Source organism: Cannabis sativa, chromosome 1, assembly GCF_029168945.1.
Source record: "Cannabis sativa cultivar Pink pepper isolate KNU-18-1 chromosome 1, ASM2916894v1, whole genome shotgun sequence".
Lineage (NCBI taxonomy): Eukaryota > Viridiplantae > Streptophyta > Magnoliopsida > Rosales > Cannabaceae > Cannabis > Cannabis sativa.
Window position 1 is genome coordinate 26,909,187 of NC_083601.1, and position 24,446 is coordinate 26,933,632.

Below are 24,446 nucleotides of genomic sequence, written 5' to 3' on the forward strand. Positions count from 1 at the left end.
AAACACATTTGAATCTGCAAACCAAAACGACCACAAATTATAAAAAACTAAGATGTCGCAAGATATCGCGAACCTATCGCTACTTATCGCGAACCAATTCCAAAAAAAATATGTCGACAAACGTCGCGAACGTGTCGAGAAAAATTAAAATATCCACAATATAACACAATAATTCTATGTGTCGCGACTTGTGTCGCGACATGTCGATACATGTCGTTAAATGTCATCCCTAACCTCTTGTCAGCTCTTAATCGCTAAATGTCGCTAACCATGTCGAAAAATATCGCTAAAATTGCAAAAAAAAAACAGTAAACACGCAGACTTGCTGCATTTCGTGTTTCATTGACAAAGGGTGTCAAAAGGGTACATAAAAACCACGGATATGTGTAGATCTATTACTTTCAACATAAATACATCTAAATCAAACAATAATTACTAAAGAAATTACATACCCATTATTGTTTAAAGGAATGACTTTCTTAGAGCTTTGGTTGGGTTTCAAGTTTCCTTTGAGTAAGGCGGCCGAACACTAGCTCCGGTGGTGGCAATGTGTGTATTTGTTGCTATAATTTTAAACACTACGCAAGTATACGCAATCAAGTAGTAAATCTCACACAGGTGAGGTCGATCCCACAGGGAATTGGATTAAATACCACTAAACTATACTTATAATTCTATCTGGCAGATCAAAAGTAATTATGATTTAAAAATAGTAAAGTATGAAAGTAATTCAGAAAACTTAATAACACAATTGAAAGTTGAGCAAGATGAGACAATAGGGAGGAGAATCCTGTTGTTGTTTACCCAAATCGTTAATGCTTAATTACTATCCTATTCTTGAAGTGAATGACAGATTATGAAATAACCTAGCTCCTTTCAGATCTTCTAGATTCTAAATCACATGTTATCTAATTAATTCCTTAGTTAAACTAACATGAAATCAGCATTAAGTAATAATCTACTCGTCACATAAGTCATGTGAATACTTTCGTTTCACATAGAACATTGATTATCTTAATTTTAGCATTCTCAATTCTCACTTTTCAGATTTTGAATTGAGATCATAGAGCATGCACAAGGTGATCAATCTTAAACATGAAATTAAGAACAAACTAAGATAATTTCACACACAAGAATTGAGGAATGGTAATTAAACATTAACTAGGCAAAACATTAAACAACAATCATCATCCTCCCTAAATGGGAAATTTAGTTCAGAAATAAATCCATAACCATTCCTATAGCAATATTCAACATAAATAAATTAAAGAGGAATAAAGAAAAGAACTGTTGGAGGATGAATTCTGGATCTTCACTTGAATCTCTATGCTCTTCCTGCCTCTTTCTGCTGTGTTTTAGGGTTCCAAATCGCTCTCCCAGACTTCCAATCGCAGTTTTCTATTTATAACTGAAATTTAGGGTTCGATGGACGAAAATGCCCCTGGTCCGTACGGGATCTCGCCGCGGCCAAGCTTCCTCTCGCCGCGGCGAGAATATTGAAAAATTGGGTGCTCTCTGTATCTCGTAACTCGCCGCGGCGAGCCTCTTCATCGCCGCGGCGACTGAAGCCTTCTGAATTCTCGAGATCTAGCCGCGGCCAAGTTGTGTTTAGCCGCGGCCAGATATGCACAATTGCTCAAAAATTGAGTTTTCTTCGGCTCAGCACGTCTTTTAACGAATTTCTGCACCCGAGATCTCTTTTATTCCAAAGAACCTGAAAACATAGAAAACAAGCGTAATTCCGTCCCAACACAGCTAAAAACGCACATAAATTGGATCCAAAACATAGGCTAAAAATAGCCTAACAGTATTCTAGAGAGAGAGAGAGAGAGAGAGAGAGAGAGAGAGAGAGAGAGAGAGAGAGAGAGAGAGAGAGAGAGAGAGAGAGAGAGAGAGAGAGAGAGAGAGAGAGAGAGAGAGAGAGAGAGAGAGAGAGAGAGAGAGAGAGAGAGAGAGAGAGAGAGAGGGAAGTGTTATGAATTTTTATTTTTTATTTTTTATTTGTTTAAGGGTAAAATTGTAAGGGAAAAATGGTTTAATTATATTTTGCATGATGCAAAATATGCTAGCATATTTTTAGTGTACCATTTATTTTTAAGCATAAATTATCAAATTTCCCTTTAAAATAATGCAATTTCATTGTATTAAATAGTGACCTAATATTAACCATTAAAGTAAAAATTAAATTTGCTTTACAAAAAATATTTACATAAAAATTAATTTAATAAATTTATATTAAAATCTAAAATAAAACAATTAATACAAAATCAAAAACAATTAATAAATAATTTTAGATAAAAAAAAAACAAATTGTACAAATAAAAACTAAAAACCCTAAATCGGTGGAACTAGAGTCGTGGAGAGAGAAAATGGTGGCGGCTGGACGTTCTTCTCCAACCACGAGCAGCGCCGGGCGAGACTTTCTTCTCCAACCATGGGACGAGCCATCAGCGGAGAGCGACCGAGGCTACCACCTCCAACAGAGAAAAAGGTGGCGCACGATTGAGGGTTGAGGGCCTCGCCGGAGAACGGTGGTGCAGTGACCGAGTAGAAGAAGAAGAGGGAAGAGAACGATGGGACAGGGTATGTATGGTTTTGGGAGAAGTCAAAAAGGAAAATCACGGGTGTGAGATTTTGTTTCTTCCCAAAAAAATAAAAAGGATTCGGATACAGATACAGATACAGATTCAGATTCAGATTCGGGTAAGAAAAACAAAAGCAAGCGATGAATCAGAAGAGGGTAAGTTAGCCCTAGTTCGAGGCAGTAGAGAGCAGTGGAGAAGACAATAGAAAAGAAATGAAAAAGTAGTAGTTGTTGTCTGTGTTTCTTCTGAATATTGGTTTTTTAATTTGGTGATTTTGGATTTAGGTTTCATTATTTCTGAAATCTATCTAATCCAACGTTGTAGTTGAATTTGATGTGGTTGGGTGTAGATGGTGTTGGTTGCTAATGCTATTATGTTATTGCCTTGTTTTTCATTGGTTCGTCACTTTCGGCTCACACTCTTTTCTTTTTCTTCTTTTTGAATCACCAAATTCTCTTCTACCTGGAAATTTTTCTTCTTTTTTTGTATTCTTTTGAAATTTCTAATTGGTTTATGGTTTGTGATTGTGAGTGGTTCAGAGTCCACTTATGCTGGCTGCATTGCATGGCAAGATCTCTTGTGTGCAAAAACTCCTTGAAGTTGGAGCAAACGTATGTATACTTCTTCATCTTCTTCTCCTCTTCTCTATTGAGTTATTCTCAAAACTATGCGATTAATATTGTGAATGCTTTATCAGCTTTTGATGTTTGATTCTCTCAACGGAAGAACCTGTTTGCATTATGTTGCATATTATGGCCATTCAGATTGCCTCCAAGCCCTTCTTTCTTCTGCTCATTCCAGCCCTGTCGCAGTTTCTTGGTTGGAGAAGAAAGTCTCGCCCAACACTGCTCGTGGTCGGAGAAGAACGTCCAGCCGCCACCATTTTCTCTCTCCACGATTCTAGTTCCACAGATATAGGGTTTTTAGTTTTTATTTGTACAGAATTTGTTTTTTTTTTTTATCTAAATTTACTTATTATTGCTTTTGATTTTGTATTAATTATTTTATTTCAGATTTTATTATAAATTTATTAAATTAATTTTTATGTAAATATTTTTTGTAAAGCAAATTTAATTTTTACTTTAATGGTTAATATTAGGTGGCTATTTAATAAGATGAAATGACATTATTTTAAATGACGTGGCATTATTTTAAATGACGTGTCATGCCATCTGGTGTCCAGTGTGCAAGATAACAGCAAGGTACCTAGAGAATGTCTCAAAGTGTAACAGAAGGTATTTATGCTGCCAAAATTTTAACTTAGGTATTAAATTGCAACTGAAAGATAAACTTAGTTATTTATGCCGCAAATTACTCTTTTAAATATTGATTTTTTGAAGTTATTTTTTATATTTAATTTTTCAAATTATTTATAATTATAATTTATATTTTTTTTGAATTATTATTAATGAATAAAATATTTCAAAAAATGATAAAATAAAAATTTAAACCTAAAATTTTAAACTATTTATATTACTAAGAATATTTAAAATTAAGTACAAATTGTTGAATTTTTTGGATTGATATTTATTATAAAATTCAAATTATATGCCATAAATATTTTAAATAATATTTAGGGGCTTTTTTATTTTTAAACTTCATAACAGTTTTTTTTTTTGTATTTTTACAGAATTTTACAAAGAAACCCTATTGCAACTAGGCTGCAATCTAAATTGCAATAAAAAATCGTATAAAAACCTCTATTGCAACTAGCGCTGCAACCACTTTAGAAACTCAAATCGTAAATTTGAAAAAAAAAAAAAAGTTAAAAAAAATCGTATATGGGATAATTTCCCTAATATTATTAAATCTAGTTAATTAAAAAAAATATATTTTTTTATGTAAATTTCTAAAAACAAAAATTAAACATAAACAAAAGTTTAATTTTTAAATCCGTGTAAATATTTAAAATTAAAAATTAAAATTATAACTTAACAAAAAAAAAATCATGATTTAATAGATAAGTTAAATACTTTAAACTACAAAATTTTATCTGATGTGATAAGTTACAATATATTTAAGGTAAAAATTATATTTTAGGTGTATATGTAAATTGAAACACAACAAAAAAAATTTAAGCATATATAATAAAACTATTTTAACTAATTCTTTTTACTATATATAAATATTATAATAAATAAACAAATTTTACCTCTGAACTATAAATAATTATTGTACTTCTATCAAACAAAAAAAAATATATGAAGTTCATTATAATTGTTTAATTGTAATATCCAGATTAAAATAGTATTTAATTTTTTTTTCTCTCCTTGGGATATTAATTGTGTGAGGATAATTATCTTATATATTTGTGTTGTTAGTGAGTTTAGATTATTGCTTAGATTATTGTACCAATTTTCTAGAGAGAGTTAAAGTTATATTTGTTAGACATTTATATGTATAATATAAAATATATGTATGTGTATATAACATGCGGAATAAATAAACATATACACTATATGAATATAAGGATCGAAATACCTCCAGCCATTGATTCTTTGAGCATTAATCCCACATAAGCTTGATCTGCAAAAGAAACCGATTGATGTGGGTAATCGGGCTTCCTCGCTCTCTCAACTCTCTTTAGATGGATTTTGCTGTTATGAACAGAATGAGTGAGGAGCTCGGGGACCGAGACCCTATATTTATAGGTGAGATACTCCATCAGTATCTACGCCACATTAATTGTCAGAATATTTTGACAATTAATTCAGGAAATCAAATCAGGTAATGAATTTTTAAATTTGACCATATATAGAATATTACGTAAATGATTTTGTCCAGATTCAATGAATATAAAATATTCATTTATCACAAAATCAATTATTTATTTCATTTCCTTAAATAGAAATTTATTTCCTTAAATAGAAATATATTTCTTAAAATAAAAATATTCTTATATTCTCCCACTTAGTCAGCATTTAAACTAAAACATTCAAACCCAAGCGTTCCTCATTATATAATAAACATACGAATCATAGCGACATGTCCTCATTATAAGTCGAGTATTATCTTCCATGTATTACGATATATTTATTATATAACAATGTACTTTATGTGACAATGTACTTAAGCGAATAAACCCTAACCTTTATGTTTATTCAGGTCCTCTTACGATAATTTTCTCAGATGAAATTAAGGTGCACATAAATATGAGAAAATATCGAAATTAGAGTTTCATTGAATAATTTTTGGTTGTACAAATAAAAACTGCATATGGGTTAACTGAATCCCATATTTACTTTATGATCCTTGAATTTGTGTTGCGGCATGCCTTTAGTAAAGGATCTATGCGATCACCCAATTCAGTTTGCGTGATTAATGACCACTTATCACGCCTTTTTATGGCTAAATACTTAATGTCGATATGCTAGCTTCGACCAGTACTCTTAGAGTTATTAGCCATAAATATTGTAGCTGAATTTATCGCAAAATTTTCTTAATGGCCTAATGAAACTGTAATTCTGAACTTTAGGCCTACTATGAAACTCTATAATACATCATACGAGATGTATCCTCAAAACAATAAATGAATCTGACTTCTATAGTGGAAATAACAATCAAGATTCTCTACAATATAACTTACTGGTAATCTTAAGGACGTAATAAAATATTGATTTACGTGAATAAATACAACCAGTGAAGTATGTTAGAATCTAATTGGTTAACTATATTTCCAGATAGTCAATTCATCTTAAAATATGTATGAATATAATTTTTAGTATCTTAAAGATACCTCATCACTTTGTATGAAAAATAAAGTGGTCTTAACTTTAGTTATCTAGATACTACTTAACGATCCTGAAACAAATGTAATGCAAAGTCTTATTCAGACTCTTAGGCATACATTAGGCTTCTAAAATAGAAGCAAATGAATGTTCTTAATTTATTCTCACTTCAGATCATTTTTCAGATGCTGGTTCGAGTTGAATTTATCACACTTAAAGATAAAAGTTATATCTGATGAATAATACATAATTTTATTTAATCAGAGATGCTGTGGCTACTCTCTAATTAATTAAAATTATATATATTATTTATATTCCTTATCTCAAAATAATAATTTAAGATATGAATGATTTCAATTTATATAGAAAACTTTTATCATCATTTGCAAGTAACATATTGTCGACGTATAAAACAAATATTACTCCCACTAACTTTCTGGTATATAATTATTTCCATAATTCTCTTTTCAAACTTAAAGGAAAAGATGATATAATACCAATTTGTGACATGTTTGTTTTAATCTATAGGTAGACACTTTAAGCTTGCATATGTTCACCACTATTAGAGGAAAATCTTTATGGCACTCTATATACCTTCTCCTCTATTTCACTATTTGGAATTGATTAATGAATTAAAACAAGCAACAAATGCCAAGGTCTATAATAGAATCTTTTATAAAAACAATTGAGAATGTAAATCTCCTTTGTTATTGATTCTTAGTTCAAAATGAACTTCTTAGCAATGAATATTCTTTTATATCTTTATGTTTCTCAATGTTACCTAATGAATATTATTGGTGAAAAAACCTATGCTTAATTAATGTTCTCCACCCCATTAGGCAACTTTACTAAAGATAAACTTTATTGCTATTTAAGATATTCATTTCTTCATTCATGGCATATTGTACTACAACTTCAATTCTTTATCATTCTATAATTTAATTTGTGTCTCAAATTAATATTGTAGTTGAACTCTTATTGTACAAAATGTGATCACTAGAATACATTGATCTTACTGTTCTAATAAATCATCTTAAGGATGGACCAACAAACTCTTGAAAGAGCAAATGGTTCAATAGCATGTTATTTTAGAAATTGTAAGCAATTACTAAATAACATAACTTATTAGAATTTTACCAATGACTTGTATATTATTAATGATTAGTTATGAATTCTCAATAACCAGTAATCTTAAGGGTTGTTGTGAATCATAATTAATCTAACACTTGAAGTGGAAGTTTGAGAAAATATGAATGATCTTTCTCGGAAACTAGGTTCCTAGATTGATCACTCCCACTGATCAAGTCAATTCTTAATTCCACAATTCTAGTGTTGTGAGATGGATAATAAAATATGTAACCCTTAAACCTTATAGCTTTTCAAATGAAATATGCTCATTTATGGTTTAGGGCCTAGATCTTTTCTTTGACAATTGTACTCTAACTATATATGGGTATTTATAAAATGTGTACATGTCATCAAGTCGGTTTTCAACCTTATCACAACTCAAAATATGTTTGAGAAACAACTTTGGTTAGAACACGATTCGATATGTACACCCCATTGTTGAGTATCAATAGACAAAGATTTAGGAAAGATTGGAGTTTGCTATGTAGGCTCCACCCCATGTCCAAAAAATGCTTAGTTTCTTAAATATGTTACACACTATAATTTGGGTGTACCAAGCATATGTATCGGGCAATGAACCCATGCTTTTAAAGAAACTTTGCAAATAGACTGGGAGTTTATCCATACTCACGAATTTTAATGTAGTATTCTCCATTTTATATTTGATCTCACTATCTTAATATGCAAAATGCACCATTTCTCTACTTAAGATTTAAATGTCTTTGAAACATATAAATCTATACTTTTGTAGAAAAATTATTTATGCGAGTAATCGTTAAAAAGGAGATGCAAAATTTGAGTCCATGTCTTCAAAATTAATTGACTTGTATGATTTCTAATATAATAGAATTCTAGTATGCACCGATTTTGACTTGTTGGAATACATATTCTTAATGAAATTCACACAAGTTCTAAATAAAGTTAGTAAAATCAAGTGTAATGAAGATCCCCACCATTTACTAACATTTATTCTATTTATGGAGATATGTTCCATAATTTTTGGTGCTATAATGTAGAAGAATTCTTATTAATAACACATTTCTTATTGTCAGATTGAACTTGCATATCTTTATGAGTGACATCATTTGTAGTAAAGACCTCTAAATGTGTCTAAATCAAGTTTCAATAGAATCTTGGAACATAAAGATCTTTGCCAATTTTAAAACAAAGCCACTACTATATTGCTTGTTCCTTAAACTTCTAAATGTGAGAACTTATCTTATCTATGGATAAGATTTGCTCACAGTTACTGACTTTCTTAGGTTTATTTGTGAACCTTGCAAGAAATTATGAATGTGGAATAACAATCTAAAATAATCCACTATGTGTTAATAATCACATTAACTATATTAGAATGAATTCATACACAATAAATTAAAATTTATTGGTGATAATAAAGTGTGATTTATTTTTCTTAATTATACAGTAAAAATTGTATATGCTAGATGAAGTTATCAGAATAAATTTTGAAAATTTCTACTGTTATGGAAGAAATTTTCTACTAGTATGGAAGAAATTTATAAATAGTGATGTAATAAAATTACATATATAGTTTTGAGGTTTAAATGAATCATGTTTTTACCAATGAATAAACATGCTTAAATATGAAATCTCATTAAACAAAAATTGCCTGTGGGCTAAATTTTTAATTTAATAAGATTAGATTTAGATGTAGATTATGATAGATTTACACAATTTATGAAAAACTTAAAGTTTAATATTTCTATCTTAATGAAAGGTATGAAACACTTAATTATTTATAAATGTTTCAAAATTTTATACTTTATGATAAAATTATTAAATTAAATCTACATAATTTCCTGTGGGATAAATTAAGAGAATTTAATTTAACATATTAATCATGTGAATATAATAAAATCCCTGTAGGGTAAGATTATTATGTTCACATAATTCATGTCCATTATGTGATCTTAATCCACTTAATATATATAATTTTATATAATTAAGGATGTTGTGGCTACTCCCTAATTATTTAAAATTATGTGGTTCACTAGATACCAAAGTATAAACTGAAGATTAAAATTTTACTAAATCTAAAATTGCCCGTTGGCTAAATTTTAAATTTAATAAAATTAGATGAACTTTATGATAGATTTAATTAAACAATTAGTTTTAGAAAATGAAGGTTTATTATCTATCTTTAATTAAATTTGTGATAACACTATTAAATTAAATCCCCATAACTCCCTGTGGGGTAAATTAAGAGAACTTAATTTAACATATTATCCTAATTAATTATACAAATATAATAAAATCCCTGTGGGGTAAAATTATTATACCTATATAATTAATTACAAGTTATGTCCATTAAGGTGAATTTTAATTAATATATAATTTTATACAAATAAGGATGCTGTGGCTACTCCCTAATTGTATAAAATTATATTTTCACTTTGACATTAGGTATTGGGCTCTACCTAAAAGTAATTTCGTTATTAACATAGTAGACAATCACTGAGATTAATGCTCCTAGTGTGGTCGTCCGAAGATCATTAAAAACCATTCTAGATATGAGCATTTGTCCCAAATTCATGTTTTCTTATGTCAAACCACAAAATTACTTACATTTTATTCATATTTTATTCATTTTAGGAAGTTTTATGAATATTTTATGAATAATTTTATGAAGTTTTATGAAACTTAATGTGCTAAATAAAATATTCAACCTATCTTAATGTTTGAATATTTCTAAATATATCTAGCACTATAAAAGGAATTTATGTATAGCATTTAAATCATACAAATCTAAATTAATTGCATTTAAACACAAATTTGTCAAATAAATACAAATTAATACAATTAATGTATGATAATTAATTAAATGCTAATTCCTTAATATGAAATTAATGGCAGATTTTTTCAAAATTAATTTAGAAAATAAATTGCATAAATTTGGTAATATATAATTAAATGCACAATTATACAAATTAGCACAATTATTACATGCCTAAATAAATCATGTAATAAATTACCAAATTAAACAAATTTCTATTTTTAATTTATACTAGATATATGTATATTAAATAAAAATGGAAAATTGACTAAATGCAATTTATGGACTAAATTAACACAAAATAGGAAAATAATTAATATTCCAAATAAATAAAAAAAAATAAGAAATTCAGAATTTTTCCCTTTTTTTTTTGAAAAATGCACTGCACAAACGACATGTCGTTTTTTGCAAAACGCAAAATGACACGTCGTTTTACAAACTAAAGGGCTGATCTCAAAATTGAAAAACGACATGTCGTTTTTCATAGGGGAAAAATGACATGTCGTTTGAGAAAACGACAGCAGCACGAACTCGTGTCGTTTTTCAAAAATAAAAAACGACATGTCGTTTGATCAAACGACAGCAGCCAAAAACACTGAAAAATGACATGTCGTTTGTGGAAAACGACACGTCGTTTGGGTCGTCTCCTTCAGCCAATCCGGGTCATTTTGACCCGTTTTTCTGCACGTGGGTCCGACGGACCCGACCCAAACCCGATCGGTGAAGAGAATTTTGACGACCAAATTACGTATTTTTAATCCCGAAATGATCCAAATGAAAAAATAAAGAGATCTATGTGGATTTTATGCATCTAAAACACGTAAAAGTCGATTTTAATTCCAATGAAGATGAGTTGGGTCCAAAGGTGTTCTTCAAAAAAAATTTCCAGATTTTGATGTTTATTCAAATCTTTTTCGTACACGAAATCACTCTATAATTTTATATGAATGTGATATTGCAATAAAGATTTAAAATATACACCCAAAATATATATATAAATATATATATATTTTTTTTCTTAACGAAGAACGAAACTTAAAACTTTATGTATATATACATATATACGTATACAATATATATCACATAAAATTATCAATCCAATATAAAATATATATAATCATACATAAATATATAAATATATATATATATGAAAGATGTATATATATATGAATAACTTTTATGTATATGGATATATATGTATGTAAGTATATATATATATTAACTGAATATGAATATATATATATAAACTGAATGTATATATAAACAGAATGTATATGAATATATATATAAACTGAATGTATATAGGAATATACGTATGAAAATGTATATATATAATATGAATATATATCTAATATGAATGTATATACGAATCCGAAAACTAATATATAATATATATATATATGAACACCGTATATACGTATATATATTAAACTCAAACTAAATCAAGGCAGAGATATATAATCCGCTCTGATACCAACTGTTAGACATTTATATGTATAATCTAAAATATATGTATGTGTATATAACATGCGGAATAAATAAACATATACACTATATGAATATAAGGATCGAAATACCTCCAGCCATTGATTCTTTGAGCATTAATCCCACATAAGCTTGATCTGCAAAAGAAACTGATTGATGTGGGTAATCGGGCTTCCTCGCTCTCTCAACTTTCTTTAGATGGATTTTGCTGTTATGAACAGAATGAGTGAGGAGCTCGGGGACCGAGACCCTATATTTATAGGTGAGATACTCCATCAGTATCTGCGCCACATTAATTGTCAGAATATTTTGACAATTAATTCAGGAAATCAAATCAGGTAATGAATTTTTAAATCTGACCATATATAGAATATTACGTAAATGATTTTGTCCAGATTCAATGAATATAAAATATTCATTTATCACAAAATCAATTATTTATTTCATTTCCTTAAATAGAAATTTATTTCCTTAAATAGAAATATATTTCTTAAAATAAAAATATTCTTATAATATTAACTACGAAAGTAAAATATTATGGTATTTTTACAAGGTAGGTAATCATTTAATTAAAGCCCAATATGAAAGTTTATTAGGGTTTTATAAATTATTTAGTGGATTTTAATTAATGGTATAAGTGATATCAAATAACATTATTATAGAATTAATGTTAAAAATTCGTAGATTTGGATAAATTCGCAGGATTAAAAACTGTTTTACTAAAACGATCATATCTGGAGTTCTAAAGGTCGGATTGAGGTGATTTCAGTGGCGTTGGAAAGATAATTCAAAGATCTATCAATTATGTAGAAATAGATTTTATCGTAATTTTAACTTTATTGGGGTCAAAATTAAGCTACAAAGTGACGACCTGTTATGTTAAGTTTAGTATAGAAACCCTCAGTTTTAAAATTCAAATTTAAAACTTATATCTAACAAATAAGATTTTTATTTAATTATTCTATTTAGAGTTAAATTAGCATCAGATTATAGGGGTTATTTTATTATTTTCTTTTATAGGTTTAATTAGATTATAAAACCTACATCTATCACATTCTTGATATGTAATATGCAGAGCCTCTAATCCTGAGAAAAATAAAACTCAATCTCAATCTCTTTCTTTCAGCCTGAACACAATTCTAGCCTGAACACAATTCTTAGAGAAGACACTCATAAAATCCTATACCCTACAAGTTATTCATCTCGTTATCTATCAAAGATTTATAATTTTCCTTCTTGTTTCGTTCTCTTCGCCAAACAACACTCATGATTTTCATCAACATAAGATTGAGATCATCATCACCATTCTAATAATTTGAGATTTCAAGATCTAGCACTTATTAAGAAGAGTCATCAAGAGGTAAGAGAGTTCTTCCACTTATTGTTGTGAACTTTTAGGTTAAACTATGAAATCTCGTTTTTTTATTTTTTTCTAAAAATTATTGTCTTAGTAAAATAGTCATATCTCTCTCAATATTGATCCGTTTCCAGCGATTTTATATCGTTAGAAAGCTTATTCGATGATCTAAAATTTTTATGAAAATTATCATCTTTCTGATATTGTTGTAAATCGTTTTTTTTTTTTCATATTACCAGAAAAAGTACTTTCACTTAAAATACCATAACTCTCTCAATTCTCATCCATTTTTAATGATCTATATATGGTTTCAAAGCTTATTTGATTTCCCATAAGTTTCATGAAGAAACATTTCGTTAATTCCGATTTATACTATGTCGAAAAGTTATTTTCCTTCTGTATCGTTTGCTTCGTTTCTTGAATAATGTTCTTGCAAATTTGTTTTAGTAAAATTATAATATCTCTCTCAATATAATTCCAATTTCAAAGATTTTAGTGTCATTGGAAAGGGAATTTAATTTCCTAAAACTTTCATGAAGATATTATCTTCTAGTTCTGAACCTTTCAATGCCAAAAGTTTGTATTTTCGCTAAGTCGTATAATTTGTTACTCCATATTCCTTCTTAGAAATAGTTTCAGTAAAACAATCATAACTCCCTCAGTTTTAATCCATTTTTAATGATCTTTATATCATTGGAAAGATAATGGAATTTTCTATAATTTTTATGAAGACAACTTTTACTGAATTAGTGTAGTTGTTGGTCAAAAATAGTGATATTTCTGCTGTACTGTAAGAGTACAAATTTTAATATTAGGGTCTTGACCCATGTCTTATTATAGGTAGTAGTGACGAGATAACAAGTCTTAAGCAGCGTGATTTGAGGTAAGAAAATTATGTAGTTTTTATGTGTTGAACTGCATAATTTAAATTATTTGTCTATTGAAATATTATTTGTGATGTATTATTATGAATGTGTATATAGTACTGAGAATGTGTGGTATGGACACAATATGAGTTTGTGAATCGATATATATTATGGTTGGTACGATTTGTATGTTGTATGTTGTATGATGTATGTGGTGTGTTGTATGTTGTATGTTGTATGTTGTATGTTGTATGTTGTATGCTAACGTCTCAGGTACAAATGAGGGGCCATGGTGGGGTATGATACGGGGTAAGGCCGTTGAATGTAGAGATACCCTACCCTACATTTGTCTTACTCGTGTATGACATTGTTATGGTGGGGTATGATACAGTGATGTTACTGTTGAATATAGAGATACCCTATCCTATAACAATGGTAGGGCTACATAGGCCCAGGTTCTTATATGGGCAGATTAGGCCCAGGATATTGTAGGGCCAGGCTAGGCCCAGGTTATGTAAGTAATGGCTATGATATGCCAATGTTATGGTAAAGACATGATATGATTGAAATAATTTTTATATGTTATTGCTATGATTGTGCTATGAGTATGATGTCAGGGTTGTGATCCCTACATATATGTAATGGTTTCGTTTAGTACAAATATATGGTATATGATATAGCTTTCCATATCTGGAGTTATTTAAATTACAATTATGAGCTAAGGCATATAATTTTGTTAAGGCTGGGTACGTTAATGTTATAAAGAATCGTATTATTGTGAATTTTAAGATATGTTTAGTGTATTGAATACTATTGTATGTTAAGCATTTCCTTACTGGGCTTTTAGCTCACCCCCTTACTTTCCCCTTACAGGCAATAGACAGGGAACATTGAATGTAAGTTTGATGAGCTGGGTCAGTTCTGGTATATATACTGCGAGGGGCTATGGACGAGCAAACAGTCTAGAACGCCGGTGGAGCCTTGGTTTTGTTTTTTTTATAATAAAGTAATCTGAGCTCAGTGGGATGTTACAAATTTAATTTTTTTTAAGAAAAATACACTCAACTACTTATTTTGTTTTAATACGAATGATCATTCACCTTTTTGCATATTTATTGTAAAACCTACTGTTTATTTTCAAACAACTTTGAATCTTTTTAATTAATGCATCAAAATTAGCACTTTGTAAAATAAGGCAAAATATTGGGGCGTTACATTAATAGAATAATATATTTACTTACTCAAAATTAACAAAACTTTTCTTCGTCATATTTTTCTGTCGTTACATTAAAAATTGTATTTTTTATCATCAATATTAGTTCTATTAAGAAAATCACTCAAAAATAAAAACATTAAATAGAAAAGTATGAATAAAAATAAAATTGATTAAGAAAATAATAGTGTAAAACACACACTTATATATATATATATAGGGTAAATCTATTGTGGGGCTCCTTATTTTTTCCGCATGCTATGGGGAAAGAAATTGAGCCAATCAGAAGTTAAAGAAATGTAAGTGTTGATAATTTTTGTTAAGACATATTTAGCAGATTTTTTATATTTACAGTTGGCGGGTATAGTGCTGCTGGCAGAGGGGCTGAGGACTCGCCACGTGTCGATTGAAAACTTTGTGAGCTTTCTGCCTTTGTTTGGATTGCATATACAAATGGTTTTGTTTGTTTTGGGCATTGTATTTGCTCTTTTTACTTTCTTTTTTCTTTCCAAATATGCCATACAATGTTGTTTTCCCTATTAAATTAACTAAAGATTAGAATATATGCAATAATGCAAACTAATTTTTTTTTAACTTTATAAAAATATTAGCTAGAATTCATTTTATTTAGTATTTTCACATTAAAATAATATATTTTCTTTATCATTAAAAAAACAAATATATTTTAAAAAAATATGTATATAATTTTGAAAATGAAAAAAATATTAATCTGTCATAAAAAATATATCACCAAGAAACCGGTTCTTTGGAAATTTTTTCAGTGATTTTTTTGGCGACAATACCAATTTCGATGACTTCCAGTGTCGGCAGCTAGGGGTGTTCGCGATGCGGGTGGTGCAGTTTTTGACTATTTTTTCAAACCAACCCGCACATGTATTTTTCTAATTTCCCAAACCGCACCCGCACCGCGAAACTAAAAAGCCGCAAAAATCGCACCGCAAAAAATGGTGTGGTGCGGTGCGGTTTATACAGTTTTTGCGGTTTGGACTATCACTAAATAATTAAATTATCACAAATACAACAAAGTTTGAGCAACACTTGTCAAAAATATCATAAGACTTGAAAAAAAATATGAAAAAAAAATTTAAGTTTCAACGATACAATAATTATTTTTTCAGCAAAAAAAAAATAAAATTAGTGGGCTTAGGTTGGGCCTTCACATATTAAATAAATATAAAAATTAAAATTTTTATAATATGCGATGTGGTGCGGTTTGAACCGCATATTAACAATTCAAAACTGCACTGCGCAGTTTAGAAAAAATTCAAATCGCGACCGCACCGCAAAGAATTTCAAACCACATTTTTTTGCGGTATGGTGCGATGTGGGCGATTTGAACGGTTTGAGCAGTTTGATGAACACCCTACATGCAGCAGCTCTAACGACTTTTCCGACATCGGCAATTACTCCGACGATGAAAAAAAAGATGCTAATCTAGAAACCCATAAAATTTATTAATCAATAAAATGAAAAAGAAAAAAAAAATAGAGGTTCCTACTTCAATTGTTGATGTTTTTATTGTAAATTCTTAAGTGATCCAAATCACTTTGTCATAATAATAATAATACAATGTAATATTATAGTCAAAATTGATAAAAAAAAATGACTTGATAAAAAAACTCCTAAAATTTATTGATGAATAAAAGAAAAAGAAATTTCCCAACCAAAAAAAAAAGGAAAAATAAATAAAAAGAAAAAATAGTAGAACACACTAGTTTAATATATCGAGTGAGAAGAAAAATTAGAATAACAATAATATTGGTGCGGAAACTGTCAAGATTTACATGAGAGTTAACTTAAAAAAAATAATAATTCAAATTAAAAATTAATAATTTTTTATTTATTAATAATATTTTATTTTTTAAAAATAAATATATAATTAAATATTATTATAATATGTATAAAGTTTTAATTGTATACAAGCAGTCCTATTGTAAGAGTATAAACCTTATATCTTAATAACCACACGATTTAAAATCAATGGTTAAAAAAAGTTCCCTACCGATAGGGAACTTTTATTAGGTCCTACCATAGTCTTGCCCTATATATATATATATATATATATATATATACTCATACCGATCAAGTAATAATATACATTTTGAGTTGCATATAATTTTTTTGCTTGAATATTTTTGAAATAGTTATGAAAGTAATAGTGATCAAAGATGATAGAAGATATGAAGATTTATAAATTAATACATTCAAAGTCGTGCACCATCCACCTAAAAAAGAAAGAGTAGACATAAAGTTAGAGAATTTATAAACTAATGAATAAAAAATAACCCTAAATTATTATTACAAAGTAAATAAAAAATTACCAATGAAAATATTACCAGTTAACTTTTATAAATTTATAAAGATTCCTAAGTATATATATATAGTAATTATATATATTATATAATTTTTTAGAAGATACTTACATAAATATAAATTATATATAGTTATAAAAAATAATTAAATACAATTTTACGAAAAATACCTTTGATATATTATAAATTAATCAAGTTTTGAAAAAATTTCAATAAAATTACATGAATAATATTAAAAATTAGAAAAGAAATGTGAAAAAAATCGATAAATATTTATAAATCAAATAGTCTTGACCATTAAAAATAGAAATAAAGATAGACAGAACAATTTTAGCTTCACCCTCATCAAAAAGAGCTTTAATCAAAGAGACATTCCAATGACCTGAAATAAAATTGAGATCACAAAGTCGTTAAAGCTTAGCACCACTCCAAAAAGAATAGACCTAACCCAAGCATCTTCACAAATATACGAACGTGAGTCCTATCACCCACAAGCCAACAAATCCCTTTTTTCCAAAAATCTCAACCCCCAAAGGATGTTTTCCATAGAAACGAAGCTCGTTTAGTTTCCTCCACATCAAATATGTTACTCCTACTAAAATAGAAGCCTTTCATTACCTTAGCCGACAAGGAATCAGAAAAGTTGTAAAATCGCGTAATTTGCTTAGCTAATAAGGATTTATTAAAGAGGAAAATATCTCGAAAGCACATACCACCATTCGACTTGTGCCAACACAAACGAGACTGAAAAACTGTGTATTTGCAAATGTCAGTTGTATATAAGAAAATATAAAAACTGGAAGCGTTTGCAGAAGCAGAAAGTAATTCTGCTACAGCCAAACGGAACAGGCAGAATATAAAATATTTGCAGAAAAATAAATAACTTGACACAAGAGATTTATACGTGGTATCAGTGTTCTCACGAACACTCCTAGTCCACGGGGCCACGCCCAGAGAATGAAATCAATTAATAAAGTATCAAAATTACAAAGACAATTGACTTAAACAAGTTTAGACTCCCTCTAAAGTATTGCCGCAATCCTTTGTAATCCACTTTATGAATCTGACTTCTTGAAACACCTTCAAGCCCGAACTCCCTTCGTCTTTGAAGTGTGAGTGCTTACTTCCTCCCTAAGTAAGGCTTCAACAAGTCTTCTCCCGAAGACCAAGTGCTTACTTCCTCCCGAAGTAAGGCTTTATCAAGTCTTCTCCCGAAGACCAATCTCTTGTTCAATCAAGTAGTTCTTCACAACCTCTAGGACAGAGTAAGAACAAAAATAAACAACTAGAACCTAGATGAATAACTAGGCTCTCACAAAACAAAGAAACAATCTTCTCTCAAAAAGATAAATTCAAAAAATGATTAATGGAAGAGCTAATTCGAATGGTTGCTCTCTAGGCTCTATTTATAGAACATAGAAACCAAATAGGCAACCACAAGTTCAAATCTACAGCTGTACAAAAACTTTCCTAAGAAAACACGATCTGCTACATCAGAATCGGATGCTGACGCAGCAGATCACACCAAAATCGGGTCTGATCTTCTATCAATGCTTGATTCCTGCCAAAAATAGATTAGATATTCTGATTGTATCAAGATACAATCGAAATCAATAAGACAAAGGCAATAAACAAAGTTTCCCTAAAAAAGACAAAGTTTTCAACAAAGGAAAGTTCAGCTGAAAGTGCAACTTTCCTAACAAGGAAAAGGGCAACTAAAATCCGAATTTATAGGGTAAGAATCCGAATACGAATGCTCAACAATCTTACCATAAATGGAAAAATTATTTTGTCAACTAACTTGCCAAAAAAGGACTTTACAATCTCCCCATTTGGCACTTTAGATGAACAAAATAATTTTTAACAAAAAGTACTTGCAAGTTAAAGTTAGCAAGAGCAAAAACTACTCTCCCTGAATAACACAATCGAATATCCCAAATAACACAATAAGCAAGCTAACTTTTAACAAAAGATGTTCACAAGTACTAACCACAACTCCCCCTGGAAAAAGGGTCCAGAGTTGGGCAAAACAAATTGAATGCTCAATAAAATACACATTAATTAAAAAATATTTTGACAACTAAATTGCCAAAAACAAGACCTAACAATCTTTCCCTTTGGCACTTTAGATAATCAAAATATTATTAATTAGCAAACACCTACAAAACAAAGTTAGTGAAACAAACATAAAAACTCCCCCTGAGAAGCACAACATTAAACCAAAATAAAAAGCTAACTTTGACCAAAGACGAACACAAACACAAACCTCAACTCCCCCTAGACAGTTGAGTATACAATTTAAAACCCAATTACTCCCCCTTTTTGTTTATCTATAAGGGCCAAAGACAAAAAGAAATGAAAATATAGAAATATGTCCAACAAAAACAAAAAGAAAGAAAACTTATGCCCCATAAAGCTTGATCAATGAGGACACCTGCTTGGACATCTCTTGCTGAACCTCCTCCATGGCAGCAAGACGATTGGAGCAGCAAGAGGAGCATTTGAGGGGGCTTGTTCGGATTCCACCATTTTTCTTGGATGCCCTAGGTTCTTTGTTCTCAGCATTTTGATCTGAAAGAGACAATGAACAGTAACAACAAGAGAAACAAAGAAATGGATTCGGGTAGGTGGTGAGTATAAATGACAAAAATTAGTTTAGATAAACATGGAAGCAAGAAGAGAAAAGGAAACCAATTTTGAAATTTTAAAAGGTAACCTCCAGCCCATGAACAAAAAAGAAACCGCCCACTCTCTTGCAACTCCTTTCTTTTTTTTTTTTTTTTTAACCAAGTACACTAGTGCATTTTTTGTTTATTAAGGTTGGCCCCCACCAGTATCAAGCATATAAATGATGAATTTCATTAACAATGCCAACAGGAATTTGAAACAACCCCATGGCATAAGTTGGAATCGCTTGAATCATAAATTTCAGGAGGACTTCACGGTCGCCATAAAAAAAAAACTTAGACTTTCATCCAAACAATTTGTTCCAAATACAATCAAGAATAGATTGAATTAAGTCACTTTTATTCTTCTCCACAAACCAATGTAAACCAACATTGTCATGGCACGAAACAAGAGCCACACCCAATAGACCAGCCAAAGAGATACACATATCCGGAGCCAACTGGGATGAAAAACAAATAACAGACTTATTCAAATTCACTAACAAACAGACCTTAATTTTTATTACTTCATTTTGTCAAACTCCTTGTTTTTTTTTTAATATTTGAGAAATTTTTTTAACTCATTATAATGTTGAGGTTTTCTTCTGTGTGAGTTTGTATATGATAGTGAAACAGTACTAGTGAACTTAAAATACTATGCATAAATATGAATTAGGTCGTGTAGTGTGAGATTTAAAAGAATAGTATTTTTCAAAAGCATGTATATAAAATTGATTAGTTATTGAATTTGATGTGATTTCTATCGTCAACCTTTTATTACAATTTTTTAATCAATTTTTGTTAGGGCTGTACATAATTTTTCGTAAACCGCCCAACCCGAATAACCCGCCCAAACCAAACCGAAAAAACCAACAAAAAATTCAAACCGAAAAAAAACCGACGAAAATATAACCCGCCCAATAGATTGGGCGGGTTAAAAAAAAAGCAACCCGCCCATTAAAACCGAAATAACCCGAACCAACCCATATAAGAATTTTTTTCTTAAAAAATAATTGTAGAATGAAACCCTAAATCTAAACTCAGCCGCTCAAATCTCTTTCTTCTATCCCTTAGACTCACACACCTCTCTCTCTCTCGCTTTTCCTAAATCGTGACGACGTCCTTCTCCGGTGAACGACGTCCTTCTCCTCTCTTCGTCATCTGTGGTGGTTGTTGGTGGAGTAGCTTTTCTAGCAGCAACATTCGGCTTTGGTTCGCGACAAGGTAGGTTCTTCTTTCTTCATAATCATATTAGCTCACCCTCTCTTAGTTTCTTTCATGGGTGCTTCTATTGTGAATATTTATTAAATTGCTAATGGTAAACTTCTATTGTGAATATTTATTAAATTGCTACGGTTCAAATTTATGCAGATTTTTGTAGTGATTTTATTTATTTTTTTGTTTGAATTTTTTTAAAATACATTAACTCTTTGGAATATATAATAGGCATTTAAATTCTTTGGAATTCTATGCTTAAATTTAGTGCCTCTTGTATTTCTATCTCAATTTGTAGCATTAGGTTCCTCATATTTGTGTTATTATGTTGAATTTCTGTTTGAAGCTTGGATAATGTCTGTAGTTTTTTTTTTTTTCCTTTCTGTATCTAATTAAGTAATATGGTATTTCTATGCTTAAATTTAGTGCCTCTTGTATTTCTATCTCAATTTGTAGCATTAGGTTCCTCATATTTGTGTTATTATGTTGAATTTCTGTTTGAAGCTTGGATAATGTCTGTACTTTTTTTTTCCTTTCTGTATCTGATTAAGTAATATGGTGTTTGGTTATAACAAAGAACAATAGTAATCTTCAAGAAAATTAAGACCTCAGGCAAATAAAGGAGCAGTGTTATCTTGTAGATTGTGTGTGAGAATGTAACATCTTTTCTAGAAGATTTGACTAGTTATTTGTTGCGTATTGGAAGTTTGAGTAGATTGAAATCTATAATGCAAAAAAGAAAAAACAACAAAAAAAAAAAATAGTAAGAGCTACTGGGAGGATGGTATGCTTTCTTAATGAAAATTCATTTTAGATTGTGTTTGGTAGAATGGAGAAGTGGACTAAAGAGGAGGGGTAAGAGAATTAGTGGATGGATTTTGGGTATGTGGTTGTTTGGTGCGAGTCATGAATTTTATGATTCTTTCTATGGCTTTGTACATGATGCATTAATGACATCTAATTCACTTCAATGTGAAGCGCTTGGGTGATAATTATTCCCATTTAGTTGTTTACTTAAATTTTTGAATGGGAAACTGGAAACATGGTAAACCCCTTTATTATGAAGTGTATACTGCACATTGTGTATATGCATCTCATTTGCACAGAGCCCATAGTTCTGTTAAGACAAACATTTCCTATCTTACACGTTTATATATCATATCATTGGTGTTATATGTTGACTGCTTTGGGTTTCCATTTGTTTTTTGTCCTTCCTCTCTGTGCCATTGCCAGATTAGAGTCCCTTTATTGTTTAAACCAATGAGAGCATATGATGCCTAAATAGAGGCATGATTGAAAAGGCAAAGAAAAATGGTAATAGATGGTAGATTGTTTTGATTGAGCTAAAAAGTATATCAACTGATTTTTTATTTTCTCTGTTTCAGCCACAAGTCTTCTATAGCATGAGGCATTACTTTGCTAGAAAATTGGCTGAAGAGTGAGTGAGTGTAATAATTTACAACAGAATTGTTATTTTTTATTTTTTATTGTTCATGCTATTCCTGGTTTACTACTTTGATTATATCTAGTTTCTTTCTGTTACTTGGCTGCAGATTTTAGAGTCTTGGGGAAATAATTTACAACAGAATTGTTAGTTTCTGGTAAGTTTGTACTTGTTATAATGCAAATTTCCCAGCTCGTTTCTTTCTTTATACATACAAATTATGAATAAACCTATTTTAGAATTTCTTAACTAATATTAAAATTAATCATTCATGAATTACATATAAGAATGGTCCAATTGCTTTCCATTTAAACTTTTGTCCACAATTTACTATTGTAATGAATTAAGCATGGCTCCCACTAAGATTCTAGATACTTTTCCCTGTTCCTAGTTGTAATGAATTAAGCATGACATTAAGTTGTTATAGTTCAATTCAATTAATTTATTATAATTTGATCTCACTTTATATTGTGTTATTTTTATCATATACATTTAGATTAGAATGTGTATGATGTATTATTTTGTAGATCATTACTTATGGAGAATGAAGAGGAAAATGTGGATGTTGAAGTACAGAATTCGACTGGGTCTATAGAAAATGAAGAAAATGAGAAAGCTAAAATTGAGATACCGCAAAAAAGGAAGAGGCAAGGGGTAAAAACATCATCCGTTTGGGATCATTTTACTATGGTTAAAAAAATAATGAAAGTGAAAGGCAAGGAAGTGGAGAAGGAGAGAGCAGAATGTAACTATTGTCAAGCTGATTATGCAGCTGATACCAAGAATTGTGGGACAAGTACTTTGTGGAGTCACATTAACCACAAGTGTAGGAAGTGCCCATTTAGCTCATTTGTCGATAAGAGTACAAAACAAGCAATGATAACTGATCATTTTACCAAGACAAATGAAGACTCTGAAGTTAACTCAAGTGGGACTCGAACTTTTAGGTTTAGTCAAGCTACAGTGAGAGAATTGATTGGCAAGTATTTCATAATTGACGAGCTTCCTTTTAGGCATATCGAAGGTAAAGGGTTTCGCTTGCTTGTTAGTCATTTTTTCCCTACATTTGAGTTTCCTTCGAGAGTTACAATTGCTCGAGATATCTACCAATTGTTTTTGGAGGAGAAGAAAAAATTGAGAGAGACTTTTGTCAATCGTAGGATGTCTTTAACTACTGATTGTTGGACTTCTATACAAAATATTAGTTATATGTGTTTGACTGCTCATTGGATTGATGATAGTTGGAAGATGCAAAAAAGAATCATCAGTTTCATTCAAGTTCCTAGCCACAAAGGTGATATGGTGGCAAAAGAACTAATCAATTGTCTCAATCAATGGGGTATTACTCAACTTTTCTCTATCACAGTTGATAATGCCTCGTCAAATGATGTAGCTTTGAGAAAGGTAAAGGAATATTTAAAAGAAAAAGATAAAGCTTTAGTTTTGGGTGGAGAGATGTTCCATATGCGTTGTTGTGCACATATTTTAAATTTGATTGTTAGTGATGGTTTAAAAGATATGTCTTATGCCATATCTAGCATAAGGAATGCGGTGAGGTATGTGAGATCTTCTCCTGCTCGGTTGAAGCGATTTAGAGAAGCTTGTACGGATGCAAATGTTGAATCAAAAGCC

The 24,446-nt window shown here is 29.9% G+C and overlaps 1 protein-coding gene and 1 long non-coding RNA gene across 2 annotated transcripts; both read left to right on the forward strand.

The window, feature by feature from the left end:
• Nucleotides 1-2,725: 2,725 nt before the first annotated feature.
• On the forward strand, nucleotides 2,726-3,489 carry LOC133033572 (putative E3 ubiquitin-protein ligase XBAT31). Its single transcript, XM_061108434.1, has 3 exons — nucleotides 2,726-2,740; nucleotides 3,125-3,196; nucleotides 3,283-3,489. The coding sequence occupies exons 1-3, from the start codon at nucleotides 2,726-2,728 to the stop codon at nucleotides 3,487-3,489; spliced, it is 294 nt and encodes a 97-aa protein (XP_060964417.1).
• A 17,624-nt stretch (nucleotides 3,490-21,113) lies between these two features.
• LOC133032679 (uncharacterized) lies at nucleotides 21,114-22,970 on the forward strand. The gene is made up of 3 exons (XR_009685258.1): nucleotides 21,114-21,379; nucleotides 22,756-22,808; nucleotides 22,924-22,970. It is a non-coding gene; the product is annotated as an uncharacterized LOC133032679 (long non-coding RNA).
• The last annotated feature ends 1,476 nt before the right edge of the window (nucleotides 22,971-24,446 follow it).

Bases quoted from the DNA above. Each gene is read 5' to 3' on its own strand.
- LOC133033572 (XM_061108434.1), top strand. The intron at 3,197-3,282 runs GTATGTATACTT...ATGCTTTATCAG, and splicing joins TCCTTGAAGTTGGAGCAAAC to CTTTTGATGTTTGATTCTCT.